The sequence below is a fragment of the Marasmius oreades genome, assembly GCF_018924745.1.
Source record: "Marasmius oreades isolate 03SP1 unplaced genomic scaffold unpl_scf_3, whole genome shotgun sequence".
NCBI classification, from domain to species: Eukaryota; Fungi; Basidiomycota; class Agaricomycetes; order Agaricales; family Marasmiaceae; genus Marasmius; species Marasmius oreades.
This window is the reverse complement of record NW_025064827.1, coordinates 42796-54841: the sequence shown is the minus strand read 5'-3', so window position 1 is coordinate 54841 and position 12046 is coordinate 42796. Positions and strand designations below refer to the sequence as shown.

At 43.8% G+C, this 12046-nt stretch overlaps 1 protein-coding gene across 1 annotated transcript; it reads left to right on the top strand.

The window, feature by feature from the left end:
- Positions 1–7943: 7943 nt before the first annotated feature.
- Positions 7944–8597, top strand: E1B28_013872 (uncharacterized protein; the record flags this gene model as incomplete). The annotated part of the gene is made up of 2 exons (XM_043160669.1): positions 7944–8187; positions 8239–8597. 2 exons carry the CDS (start codon positions 7944–7946, stop codon positions 8595–8597), a joined length of 603 nt encoding a protein of 200 aa, XP_043001758.1.
- Between the last annotated feature and the right edge of the window lie 3449 nt (positions 8598–12046).

Here is a 12046-nt window from a genome sequence, read left to right as displayed (position 1 = left end):
GACCTTCTGTTTTTCTTCAGAATCTAACTCGGTGCGATAAACTTCCACAACATCTCGGTGAACTACTGATCCCGCTTCCAATCCGTCTTCTTCCTCTTCCAAGGTTTCGAACGAATCTATGGTCTCAATATTATCTACTTTCACAAACTCCGCTTCTTCATCAAAAGGTTCCTCAGCCGCCGTAGAGTCTTTTATCGGATAGTCTAACGTTTGAAGGAACGCTTTATAGTTCTTCGTTCGAACGTGCTTATTCCTAACTCGCTGTAGCAATGCCTTTCGGAACTCTTCTGAAGCCGTGAGCTTGTTCAAGCAGACACTAGCCGGATTGGCCATCATTTGGTCAATTAGGTCTTGTATCACCCGTTGCTTATATCTTTTTGTTTCAACATTTTGAAGATTTTCCGTAGATGCTTTCTTCACGTTTTCGGAATGAACCTTCTTAGATTTTGAAGCACCCTTCTCTTCAGGAATTACGCTTCGGGGCAATACAGAATCCCTTGGTTGTGGGACACGTTCTACGGGTTGAATTTTATCGAATACCCTAGGCGGCGGAGTAGAAGGACGTCTATCGACCTGCGACGGAGGTTCTTCTTCATCCGATTCTGCTTCTTCTTCTTCAGAGACCTCTTCTTCGAAAGGCTTTCTCTGGGGTATCACATACGGTTGTTTCCTTAAGAACGACGGCGTAGATATTACTACTTGGGGTTTTGGTGGTAATCTTATTTTTTTGGGGTCCTCCGGTCTCCTCTGTGTATCTCGAGATCTATCTCTCTTATCTGAGGAGTCCATCATTGGACCTTTCAGTTTTTTGAGCTGTCGCCCGACTGGCGACGAGTCTCTACCTCCAAAGCAGCAATTCTCTGTAGCAAAACTTCTATCGTAGGCACAGATTGACGGTCTGGGAGATCATCATCAAGATCCAAGTCTCCTTGTAAGAAGAAACTGGTCTTTTCAGCACCTGGCCATCCCTTCTCTCTAGCGATAGCTCTAATTCTGTCTGCTCGCGACTCTTTCTTTACTGGATCAGGCGGTGGGAGGTTATTCCCATCGTACATCTCCAATCTATTCGTATGTTCATTCTTAACTATCCACTTCTTCTGGGATAGCTCTTGTGCTTGCCTGCATTCTCTCCAGAAATGCCCGGGTTCATCACAAATAATGCAATTTTTGTCCGTAGGCGCCCTATATGGCTGCCCCGCGGCCGTAGAGTTGGATGCGATCTGGTTCGAAGGCCTAGATCCACCGCTACTCTGCCCTTGGCTTCCATTATGATACGCCATAGCTTGCATGTTTTTGTAGAAGTTAGGCTGACTGAAGTCAGGCATCTTCTTCGAAAGCTCAGAAACTGCACGCGCGAAGTCGTTCATTCGAGTATTCTGTGCGTCTACGGAGGCCAAAAGTTTCATTGTCAACTCGTCAGAAGCTATTTCCTTCTTGTACAAAGACAATGGAGCTATCGTAGGCTCGATTTTTGCACGAGTGATCAAAGGGGTTCCTACAGGAGCCGCCGCTTTCACTCCTAGAGTATAGCTAACAGGATCTAAGCACTGAGGTGCGTAGCAATCGCCTACTAACTCATTACTTATGGTCAAAGCCATATCCCTAACTTGGGAGAAAGCAAAAGGGTCTAGCTGGGAAGCCACCCACCCACTATCTACTTCTACGGGCTTTTCTGCCTGCAGGTTTCGAACGTAGTGAGGGTCCCGTAGCCTCTTTCTGATCTCTCGCCAGAATGTCGGGTCTAGACATTCCGCAAACTTCTGTACTTTCTCTCGATTTGACAAACTTCCTGCAAGTTTGTCTGCTTCAAACTCAAACTCCATATTAAACGAAGTAAGCTTTTGTAGCTGTTCTTCTCCTATACCAGAGAACCTAGCCTTCAACAGATCTAAATTCTCCAGTGCTCCTATTTCTAAATCCCTAATCGACAGGAACGAATCAAACATCTCTTTCTCAAAGGCGGCCCAACTATAGCCTCTTGTAGATGGCAAATGATGTGCCAGGAGTCGAGAGGTCTCGAACTCCATTTGAATCATTGCTAGAATGATAAAAGATTCATCTAACTTCCAGCCCTTGACTTTCCCATATTGTAGGATAGCCGCCATCCATTCCCATAGATTTCCAGGATCTAGACGGTTGAATGTGGGGAGCCTTCGTTTCGACATATCCTTGTCTAATTCTTTCAAAGCACCTTTAGAGAACTCCGTCCAGGACTTCTTTATCGGTCTTTCTTCATCTGGCACACCTGCCGCTACTGGGTCATTCGATATATGGGACATACTTGTTAACGGTCTTTCCAGAAATAAACTCGGGTTTAGTTCAAAAGAATAAAACTCTTCTTCCCATAGGTCGAAGTCTGAATTGTATTCGGAGGGTAGTGATGATAACGGTGAAGAAAACGGTTCAAAGTCTTCAGTTAAAATCTCTGGGGTTTCGTATGGGGTTTCTAACGCTTGGTTTCTAGGACCTTGCGTAGATCTCGTATCTCGGAAAGCTTCTCTCGGACTTCTGTCAAAAGAGAAACCGGGGTTTCTTAAATCGTTTGGGATAATTTGGGTAGCTTCTCTTCCTTGCGTAGTATTGCGCGTAGATCGAGAAGACTGACCAGCTCTCGGTACTTGAGCTGGGGTACTAGATGCTAAAGCCGTAAGACTATGTGTCTGTAAGACTTGTTTGCCAGCCGCTAGTGAAGTGCGAGTATTACGTCGCTGTGAACTAATCTTTCTGAGAGAAGTTCTTTTGGTTTTTGTTGTTTTTGTAGTTCTCGCCGTAGGGCTAAAACTACCGGAATTTCACAATATTTCGTTCAATACTGAATGTAATCTTATTTCCACCCCCTGTGGTGGTCACCAGATAATGGGTGAAGAATACCACTCAAGAGTCAACCTAATATCAGAGCTACGGGAGTAGCACCAACACCAAATCAACCCAAAAACTAGTAAACCTCCGTGTAAAGTCTATCAATAACTCTACACACCAGGAAAGATTGCAAGGGTGGACTGCTTGGCAAAGGTTACGCACAAGATCACAGTCTCAGTATCGTATGAAGTTCTTATGAAATCAATGTGTAACTGCAAGTGTAAAAACACCACAGCTACGGGATTCTAAGGTTTGTAGGGGCTCTGTTTATTGTCCAGTGGACTAAGTGGGACTATGAATTTCGTCTACGGTAAGACTAATTCGAACGATTGGAGACTATTGCCCTCGACGGACACGAAAACTAAGTCCTCGGCGGACACGAACGCTAAGACCCTCGACGGATCACGAAACAGTAATCAAGACCTCGGCGGCCTACGGACGGATAGTTCTCTAGTTTTGACCTCGACGGTCTCATATAGTTCAAATCAAATCTTATCGTTTCACTGCACAAAGACAGGGCAAATCTCTCTATTGGTGTCAAGAGCAGTTACTCATGGGCAACCCACTCAGGACTTTCCTATGCACGGGTAGTACTTTTTTATCTACGGATACATGAGCTGCTTTTATACTACTTCTATGCTAGCTTTGTAATCCTATCTCTACTTGTTTTATCTCTAAAAATAATGCACTGTAGCTACGAATCCATGCAGAGTCTTATCGCTAGGGACTGCTACATGTGCAGAATCTTGTCTACGGAGCTTTTCCGTATTCGAATCATATGTTTTGGACCAATCTGGACCGTTCTTCATTCTTGTTTCAGCATGTGGAATGGACCTACATAGGCGTACCATATGGTATTTCCTGCCTACGGACCTTATCCTGCATTTCGACGTTATCAAATCATATGGACTTTGTGTGTCCAAGTAGTTCCAGCATAGGGATCCAGAGTTCCGAATCGCCATAGCACATGAACAGCATGGACTCCGAGATCCGTTGTTCATTCCTGCCTGGTTCCTAGGTACTCTATCTGTGATCTGGGATCTGTATCATGTCTTTTTGTCTTTTCCTCAGATCGGGACTCGATCTACGGTCATATCAAATTTCTCCTAGTCTGTGTGGTCCAATGTCCGATTTCTTGTCAACTAAATCCCCCGTAGAAGTAGGTACTCCTAGTATGAAGGTCTTTTGACTTTGTTAAGTTCTGCTACAAACGGTTCTGTGAAGACTACAAGTCTTCTAATAGTACAATCCCTTGATATGCCAGTGCATAGTAGAATGTAGAGAGTAGAACTTGGTGGATTACCGCTTAAGTCCTCTGCTCATAGTGTTCTACAGGTTTCGAACGGTCATACAGTTTTCTGATACGATCTACGGCTCTCTCTAACTGGTCTAGCTGCGCCTATGGCACATCCTACTAGCGGCACTAGCTTTAACTAGCAATCCGGGCTCACTCTAGTTCTTAATACGATAAATATCGCTCCGTAGCACTGTTTTAAAGTGCAAAAAGAACCTTGTAGCATAGTCAACTAAGTCGCATTAACGGGATTCCAAAATCTTCCGAGAGTCCGGAATCCACAGCCTATATCCCCGTCGTCCAATGTACCCCAACATCCGACCCTTTATCGCTTGCCTCGACAATTTTCCATCCCTATGCCTTTCTGGAAGTTTGGCCCATGCGTCGCAACCAATCGGTCTCAAATGAGACACGTCCTGTCGTTTTCCAGTCCACAATTCTGCAGGCACGTCGTCCGGAAAACATTCCGATGGCATGAAGTTGTCCACATAACAAAACGTGGAGACGACTTCCGCCCAGAGAGAAGGCAGAAAAGCAGCATCCTCAAGCATTGTACACGCACCCTCTATTACTGTTCTGTTCACCCGTTCTGCTACCCCGTTCGCCGATGAAGAATATGGTGTAATCCGTTCTATCAGAATTCCATTCCGCTTACAGTAATCTTCCATCAGACCGTTGTCCAATTCACCTCCCCCATCTATCCGAATAACCTTCAATTTCTGTTCGGTTTGGCGTTCTCCCATGGAGTGATAACTCTTGAATGCTTCCAACAACGTAGTCGCCTCTTTGTTCGGCAGGAAATATGGTACTCGGTACGACGATCTCCCATCTGTACACAGTAACAGATACTTTTTCTTCCCTAGGCTCTCTGTTCGAGCAGGACCCCACAAATCCATATGGACTCTCTCAAGCACCTTGGTCTCGTGCTTAACCTTATTATCGAAAGGTCTATGGGTCGCCTTCCCATAAAGACAATCCTCACACATTCCAATTACTTCTTTCGACGTTATGTGAAGACCGTCGACGAGATTCTTGGATGCCAGCCTAAGTATTCGCTTTGTACCGTTGTGTGCCCAACGCCTGTGCCATGTCATAATCCTGACCGGCTTGTCGAGAGACCTTGAACTCGAGTAATTGGCGGTAGCTTTGACAGGGTTTGCGAATTCATACATCTTCCCATTCTTCTCAGCTAACGCAACCACCCTATCGCTATCAGGTGCGCAAACCGTAATCTTTCCATTTCCCCAACTGCCATGGAACCCCTTATTGTCAAGCGAAGACATAGATACTAGATTGTTGCCAAAAGTCGGTGTATGCCTGACTCCTTCTAGGCTTATTCTCTGACTTGAATTCTTTGCCCAAAGTGAAACTTTTCCTACTCCTGGAATAGGGAATTCACCTGACGGTCCCAACTGTGCTGTCTGGCCTTTACTATCCGTCTTTTGGTAACTCGTGAACGCCTCGTGGTCTCTCCAACAATGGTCAGAAGCTCCGGAATCAAAGAACGTTCTCGAAGATGTATTGGATGATGAAGAAAAGGGGGTCATAAGGCATACATGACATGAGAGTTTGTCCACAAGGTATACATGTGCGTGTATATCGATAAATTCACACTCTCTCCCTTCCTCCTGACTACGATCATCCTCTAGAATGGTAGGGTGTAGGAAATCGGTTCTAGAGTCGTATGCGTCAGGAGGTGGGATTTTGACAGAGGGTGTCGACATACCAGCACTGGTGTTCAGGACGTATGTATCAGCGGGTGACGAAACACTATTAGCGTTTGTCGATGGCAAAGGAGCACTGGTATTCGCGTTCGTCATGTTTGAAGTGCTTGCATTTGACTTGACAAACTCTTCTCTAGGTTCCATTCCGTTCGGAAATTTCCAACCTTTAGGGTTCTTTCCCTCCTTCCCGCCATATTTTGCCCAGCAATCCGGTTTAAGGTGTCCCTTTCTCTTACAATTGTCGCAAATCTTCTGTTGACGTTCAGGTGCTTTTGCCATAGCCGATGCGACAGCAGCAGCTACCAACGCTTTGACGTTGGTTTGATCAACCTGGCGTTCAGTTCGTTGGGATTCTCGTTTGATCCATATGGCTTCGAGGTGAGTGATCGCATCAGTGCTCGAGGTTCCTGGAACATTTGTAGTAACATCATCCCAACTTTCAGGGAAGGAATCGAGAATGATGGATCTGAACTGGATATCGGAAATAGATGCTCCAACGTCCCGGGCTTCTTTCCAAAGATTCCGCATGGACGTAATATGTGCATCAAAGTCGCCGCCATCGGACATCTTTCGGGTGCGTAACGCCTTTTCTCTGATGGAGATCAATTGCTCGGACCGTTGATCAAATTCGCTGCATAGTCGTCCCCATATGATGCTTGCCCATACGGTTTCGTCGATGCCAAGTCCGACAGGATTGACTGTGTTCGAGATTATGACACTCGCCACATACCTGTCTCGGGCTTTCCATTCCTCGTTCGAAGGAGTAGAGCTGTATAAGGGAGTAGGAATAGGAGTAGGAGTAGAGGAGGGGGTGACAGTAGGAGTATCGACGTTGGCAGGTGTTTCCGGTTGAGTTTCAGCACTAGTAGGGCTTGTGACTCTAATCGTAGGTATTGGTGCTGCAGGTCTAGCTATACTAGGTTTCACGATGGTACCATCTAGGTACCCTTCAAGTCCCTTTGCTCCGACCTGGAGAATAACCTCCCGTTTGAAGACCGCCCACTTCTTGCGACCATCCAAACGTTTCTCATTGGGGAATTGGGGAACTGATGGGGTTACTGAGGCGGACATATTCAATGTCTCCTATTTCTGAGTTATTCACTTGTACTTCGATGAATTCTTCTTTGACAGCTACAACGCAGGTCTCATAATCTGTAAAAGTCGAACTCAGTAAGTCATAGCGACAAACTATATTAGTATATACCTGTAAAAGTCGAACTAAGTAATATAAGTATTAATATAAAGAAAGAGAATGAATAGAAGCTCACCTCAGTAAGTCACGGCGACAAACTGAGGGAGCTTTACTACGGTATGAAAATATATATACGATAGTGGATAGGAGTGAAAAATAGGAGTGAAAATAAAGAGAGACCGCCGGACTGACTGCCGCTAGTGGCAGTGTAACTGGACGTACGGAGTTGGTTTCAACACATCCTAGTTCCTCTCTCAAGTGTTTTTTTCACTGCAATTTCACTGCATTACAATCTGTTGCTGGTTCAGTAGTGCAGGTATTTTTGAACTAGTAGAACAAGGCTATATTCAATCAAGCCCCATCCAGGCCCTTTGTTCAGCTATTGACTAGGGGTCTCTGTTTGAAAGCGACGGTGCGGGAAGTTGGTGTGGCGGAACTGCAAAAGTGTAGATTTTACGATCTCTGCATAATTGCTGTATAGTTGCCCCCAATTTTGCTTCCATTAACGCCTGTTGTCTTGCGCCGATTTCCTAGCTTCATCAATACTTGAGTACTTGAGCCCTTAACATAGATTTCTACATCTGTCCATCACCTACTCTCTGCTATTCTCCCTTGAATCTGCTATCTGGAGCAGACAAATCACTGTCCATCATCAATTCAACATCCACACTTCATCTACTATCTATCCCACTCTCTACTCCAACAATTTTGCGCAGTTATCATCATGCCAAGCAAAACAACTATATGCATATGTCAGAAATGCAAGTTGAAAACTTTTACTAGGGCTGGTAAATCCTTTCCTGGACAGAAAGTCAGTTATACAACATGTCAGCGACATATAGTCAAACATGGACATGACTCTATTACTGCTTCTATGGCAACATTACCAATTATATATCCACCACCTTCCCCTCCATTCTCACCACCTACTCCTCCATTTCCACCACCTTCCTCTCCATCCCTACCACCTTCCTCTCCATTCCCACCATCTTCTCCACCATTTCCTTCCACGACCTTGCACTCATTGCAGTTGCCATCATCATCACCACCACCACCACCATCATCATCATCACCATCAATGCCACCATCACCACTATTGGTTGATGAGAGTTTTATTGGTAGGTTTAGATAATTTACGACTTAAAAATTATACTGAGCTTCAATTCCAGAAAGTGAAATTTCCATCGTAGGACAAATGGTTTGCTATTTGGCTGCCTGGCTTTATTTACAAGCAGGCACTAGCCGTGAGGCAACCAATATTGTTCTCAAGAGCCTCAAACTTATCTTGAGATATGCTTTGGAGTTTTTTCATTGTTTCTCCTTACACTTGGTCATTCAACAACACTTCCTTCACCTAATATTCCACACAACATTCGCACTGCTCTCAAACATCTCAATCTTGAGCCTGTTCTTATTTGTAAGGCATTATGTCCCAAATGTTGTTCACAGTATCCGTTGGACAATGTTCCTGATTTATGCACCTGGCGGAGCACTACCAAAGGCCGCTGCCAGTGCAAGGAGCCCTTGAAAGAAAGAAGGAGAACAGGTCATGGCTCGAAAATGGTTCCAAAGCATATTTATAGAACCCAGTCATTTGAATCATGGATCGAATTCTTTTTATCCCGTCCTGGCATCGAAGATATAATCGACAAGTCCTATGGTCCACACCATTCTCCTGATAGTAAAATACATGCTATATGGGAGAGTCCTGCATGGCACAGTATTCCAAACTTCTCCTCAAAGGACAACCTTGTCTTTGGTCTTTATATTGACTGGTTTAATCCATTTATGAACAAGATCGCAGGAAAAAATGTATCCTGTGGCGTTATTCTTCTCTCTGTTGTCTCAACCTTCCCCCCGATATCCGATACCTTCCAGAAAATGTCTTTATTGTTGGAATCCTTCCTGGACCACATCCCCAAGATGCATTGGCTATGTTTCAGATACTCGAGCCATTAGTTGCAACTCTAACCTCATATTGGCATGGAAAAGTCATTAAAACCTTCCGTCATCCAGCAGGGATTGAGAAACGTATTGCACTTCTTCCTTTAATTGCAGATTTAGATGCTATGCCCAAAGTTTCGGGGTTTCTTGGTCATAGAGCCAGGTTTTTCTGCACTTGGTGTCTTTGTAAGAATCAAGATGCATTTGAACTTGATATGTCCAAGTTCTCAAAACGTGATTCTGCTACTGTTCATCAGCAAGTAGAGGATTGGCGAAACACACAGACTGTTGAAGAGCGAAAAAAATTAGCAACACAATACGGAGTACGGTGGTCTCCTTTACATCAACTTCCATATTGGGATCCTGTCAATAATGTTGTGTTGGGGTTTCTACACAATACACTTGAAGGGATTCTTCAATATCATCTACGAAAGCTGTGGGGAATTGATACATCGGAAAGAGTGAAGGCAGTAGATCAGATGCTGGAAGCAGACATTGCCAAAGAGATGAAAGAGGAATATGAGGGTCTTACATCTGAAGAAAGCCAAACAGAGGATGAAATATTTTTTCAAGAGTACCAACAGCAGTATCAAAGTCAAACTACAAGCTCACAGTTCAGGGGTCATTCTTCTGAAAGTGATTCAGATAGAACTCCGACAAGCATTCAGGAGGTGGTAGACATTCTACAGGCTGCTGATAATAATGATGATGATGATGATGATGACTATGATGATAGTTCTTCAATTGGAAGCGATTCACACTTTGCTTTTACAAAAGAACAAATTCAAGCAATATGTGCTTGTATTCAGAATGTTCCACTTCCCTCTCATATCTCACGTCCACCTAAAAATCTTGGAGAACCATCACATGGCACACTTAAAGCAGCAGAATATCTCTTGCTTTTTACAGTGATATTTCCACTTGTTATACCAGAGCTCTGGTCCTCTTCGAATATGTCTACATTTGAGGAGGAACTTCTTGACAACTTTTATCATCTGGTTGCCTCTACCAATATTATTGCTGCATACTCGACTTCTGAACAGGAGGCAGATGCATATACATCTCATTATGTGGCCTACCGGACATCAAATACCCATCTTTTTGCCCAATCACGTTCTATGCCTAATCATCACTATGCTATGCATAATGGCGATCAGCTCAAGTGGTGGGGACCATTGTCTTTAATAAGTGAAGCACCAGGGGAGCGGTTGAATGGACAGTTTCAGCAAATTAAAACCAATCGACAGATGCGTAAGTTCTTACATAGGTTTGGAAGTTGCATTAATTGACAGTCTTCTTTAGATAGCCTTGATTACACTATGCTTCATCAGATGTGTGCCTTAGAGCATCTGCGGGCTATTCTTCATGATCAACTCTTTCCAAACAATTCCAAGCTCATGGACTTATTTAAGGTCTTGAGTCCAATACCACCATCCACTATCAACAGTCACAATCGCACTATTTCTCCTTATGAGCAAGCTCAAATCTGATCAAAAAGTGCTAACATTCCATTGGATGACTATTCTCGAATTCTCAGTTATTTGAGAAGTACCCAGCATTATCTTAAATGGCGAGATTGGAATGACCTTCCACATCCCCCAAATTCAAGCATTCTTATTAGTATCAGAAAATCCTTGAAACATTTCCACCATGATGGGGCTACATTTAGCTGCTATGATACACATGATGGGAATAGTGCCATTCAGTTTTGGAATTATAACCACACTGAAAAGCTTACTGGTTTCATTACGACTATCTATGAGATTCCGTTGAGAGGCCTTGCTCGGATTTTTATGCTTGTCAATGTTCATGAACCACTACCACCTGAAGAGAGAGCAAAGTCTCCATTTGTTGAATGGCCTCGATTCAACACAACTATTATGGATGCTTGTCCAGGCAGAACTCGTGTTGTCGAACCCTCATTTCTAATAACTCATGTTGTTGTCTATCACCGTCTTCCAGGTGCTTACAATATCAATCAAAAAATGCTGGTTGTATGCTCATCACTTAACCGTGGTCGAAAGTAGAAATTAATTTAAACATATTGAACTTGTATCAAACAAGTTGTAAATATCATATAAATACAAGGTGGAAGAATATATTTATCACCATATCCATGAGTCAATCATATTCGGTCTCAGCTGCTATATCTAGCATGACTGCACTTGACAAAACAAACCCAGGATGACTGTCTGATCACAGCTCCGAATAGGTGAATTCTCCCAATTCCTATCAACAACTCTTGGGTGGTCGTAAAACATTTTATATGCCTTCATCTTCGACCAATACATCTCCCCGTCAGAATTTAAGTGGACTACCACCTACTCCAATCACGCATCGTTTCCCTCAATTCAGGAGAAGAAATTCCATTGACCTGGCAACATTTGCGCTGACTCCACCACCATTGAATTGTCGACCTTCTGCCCACAGACGCCCCTCAAACTCTATCATCTCGGACTGCTGCAATATAACGATATCCTCCAGCTGGGGGCATGTACATTACGTCAATGTAGACTTTGCCAAATAATGCAACTGGCAGTGATACTGTAGGGGACTTTTCGAATTTCTTTAGGCCCCCAATCTGACATTCATGACAGGATCTGATGTGGTGATTGACATCATTTCATAAGTGTGGCCAATAAAACTGGGTGCGGAGTAGATCATACACTGCTTGCACCCCCTTGTGCCCTAATCGATCATGTCCTAAGTTGAGTATTTTTAAGTGTTTTTCAGGGTCTAAAATAACAAGTTGGGGCTGTCCATACTTGTCACGTCGAAATAGACAGTCTCCATGCATGTGAAACCGATTTGCTTGTTTTAGAAAACACTTCTTCTCCTGAACAGAAGGAAAGTAGGGTGATTCTAGTGTTCGTAGAAAATGCCACACTTGGTTCAACCATTGTTCTTGAGATTCTCGGGATACCATCACCATAGAAGGAAGTTCTAGAGGATGACATTTAACTTGGTGTCTATATGGCATTTCAGAAATGTTTCCAGAAAGGTAGTTGAATAATGCCACAGTATCCAGCCATG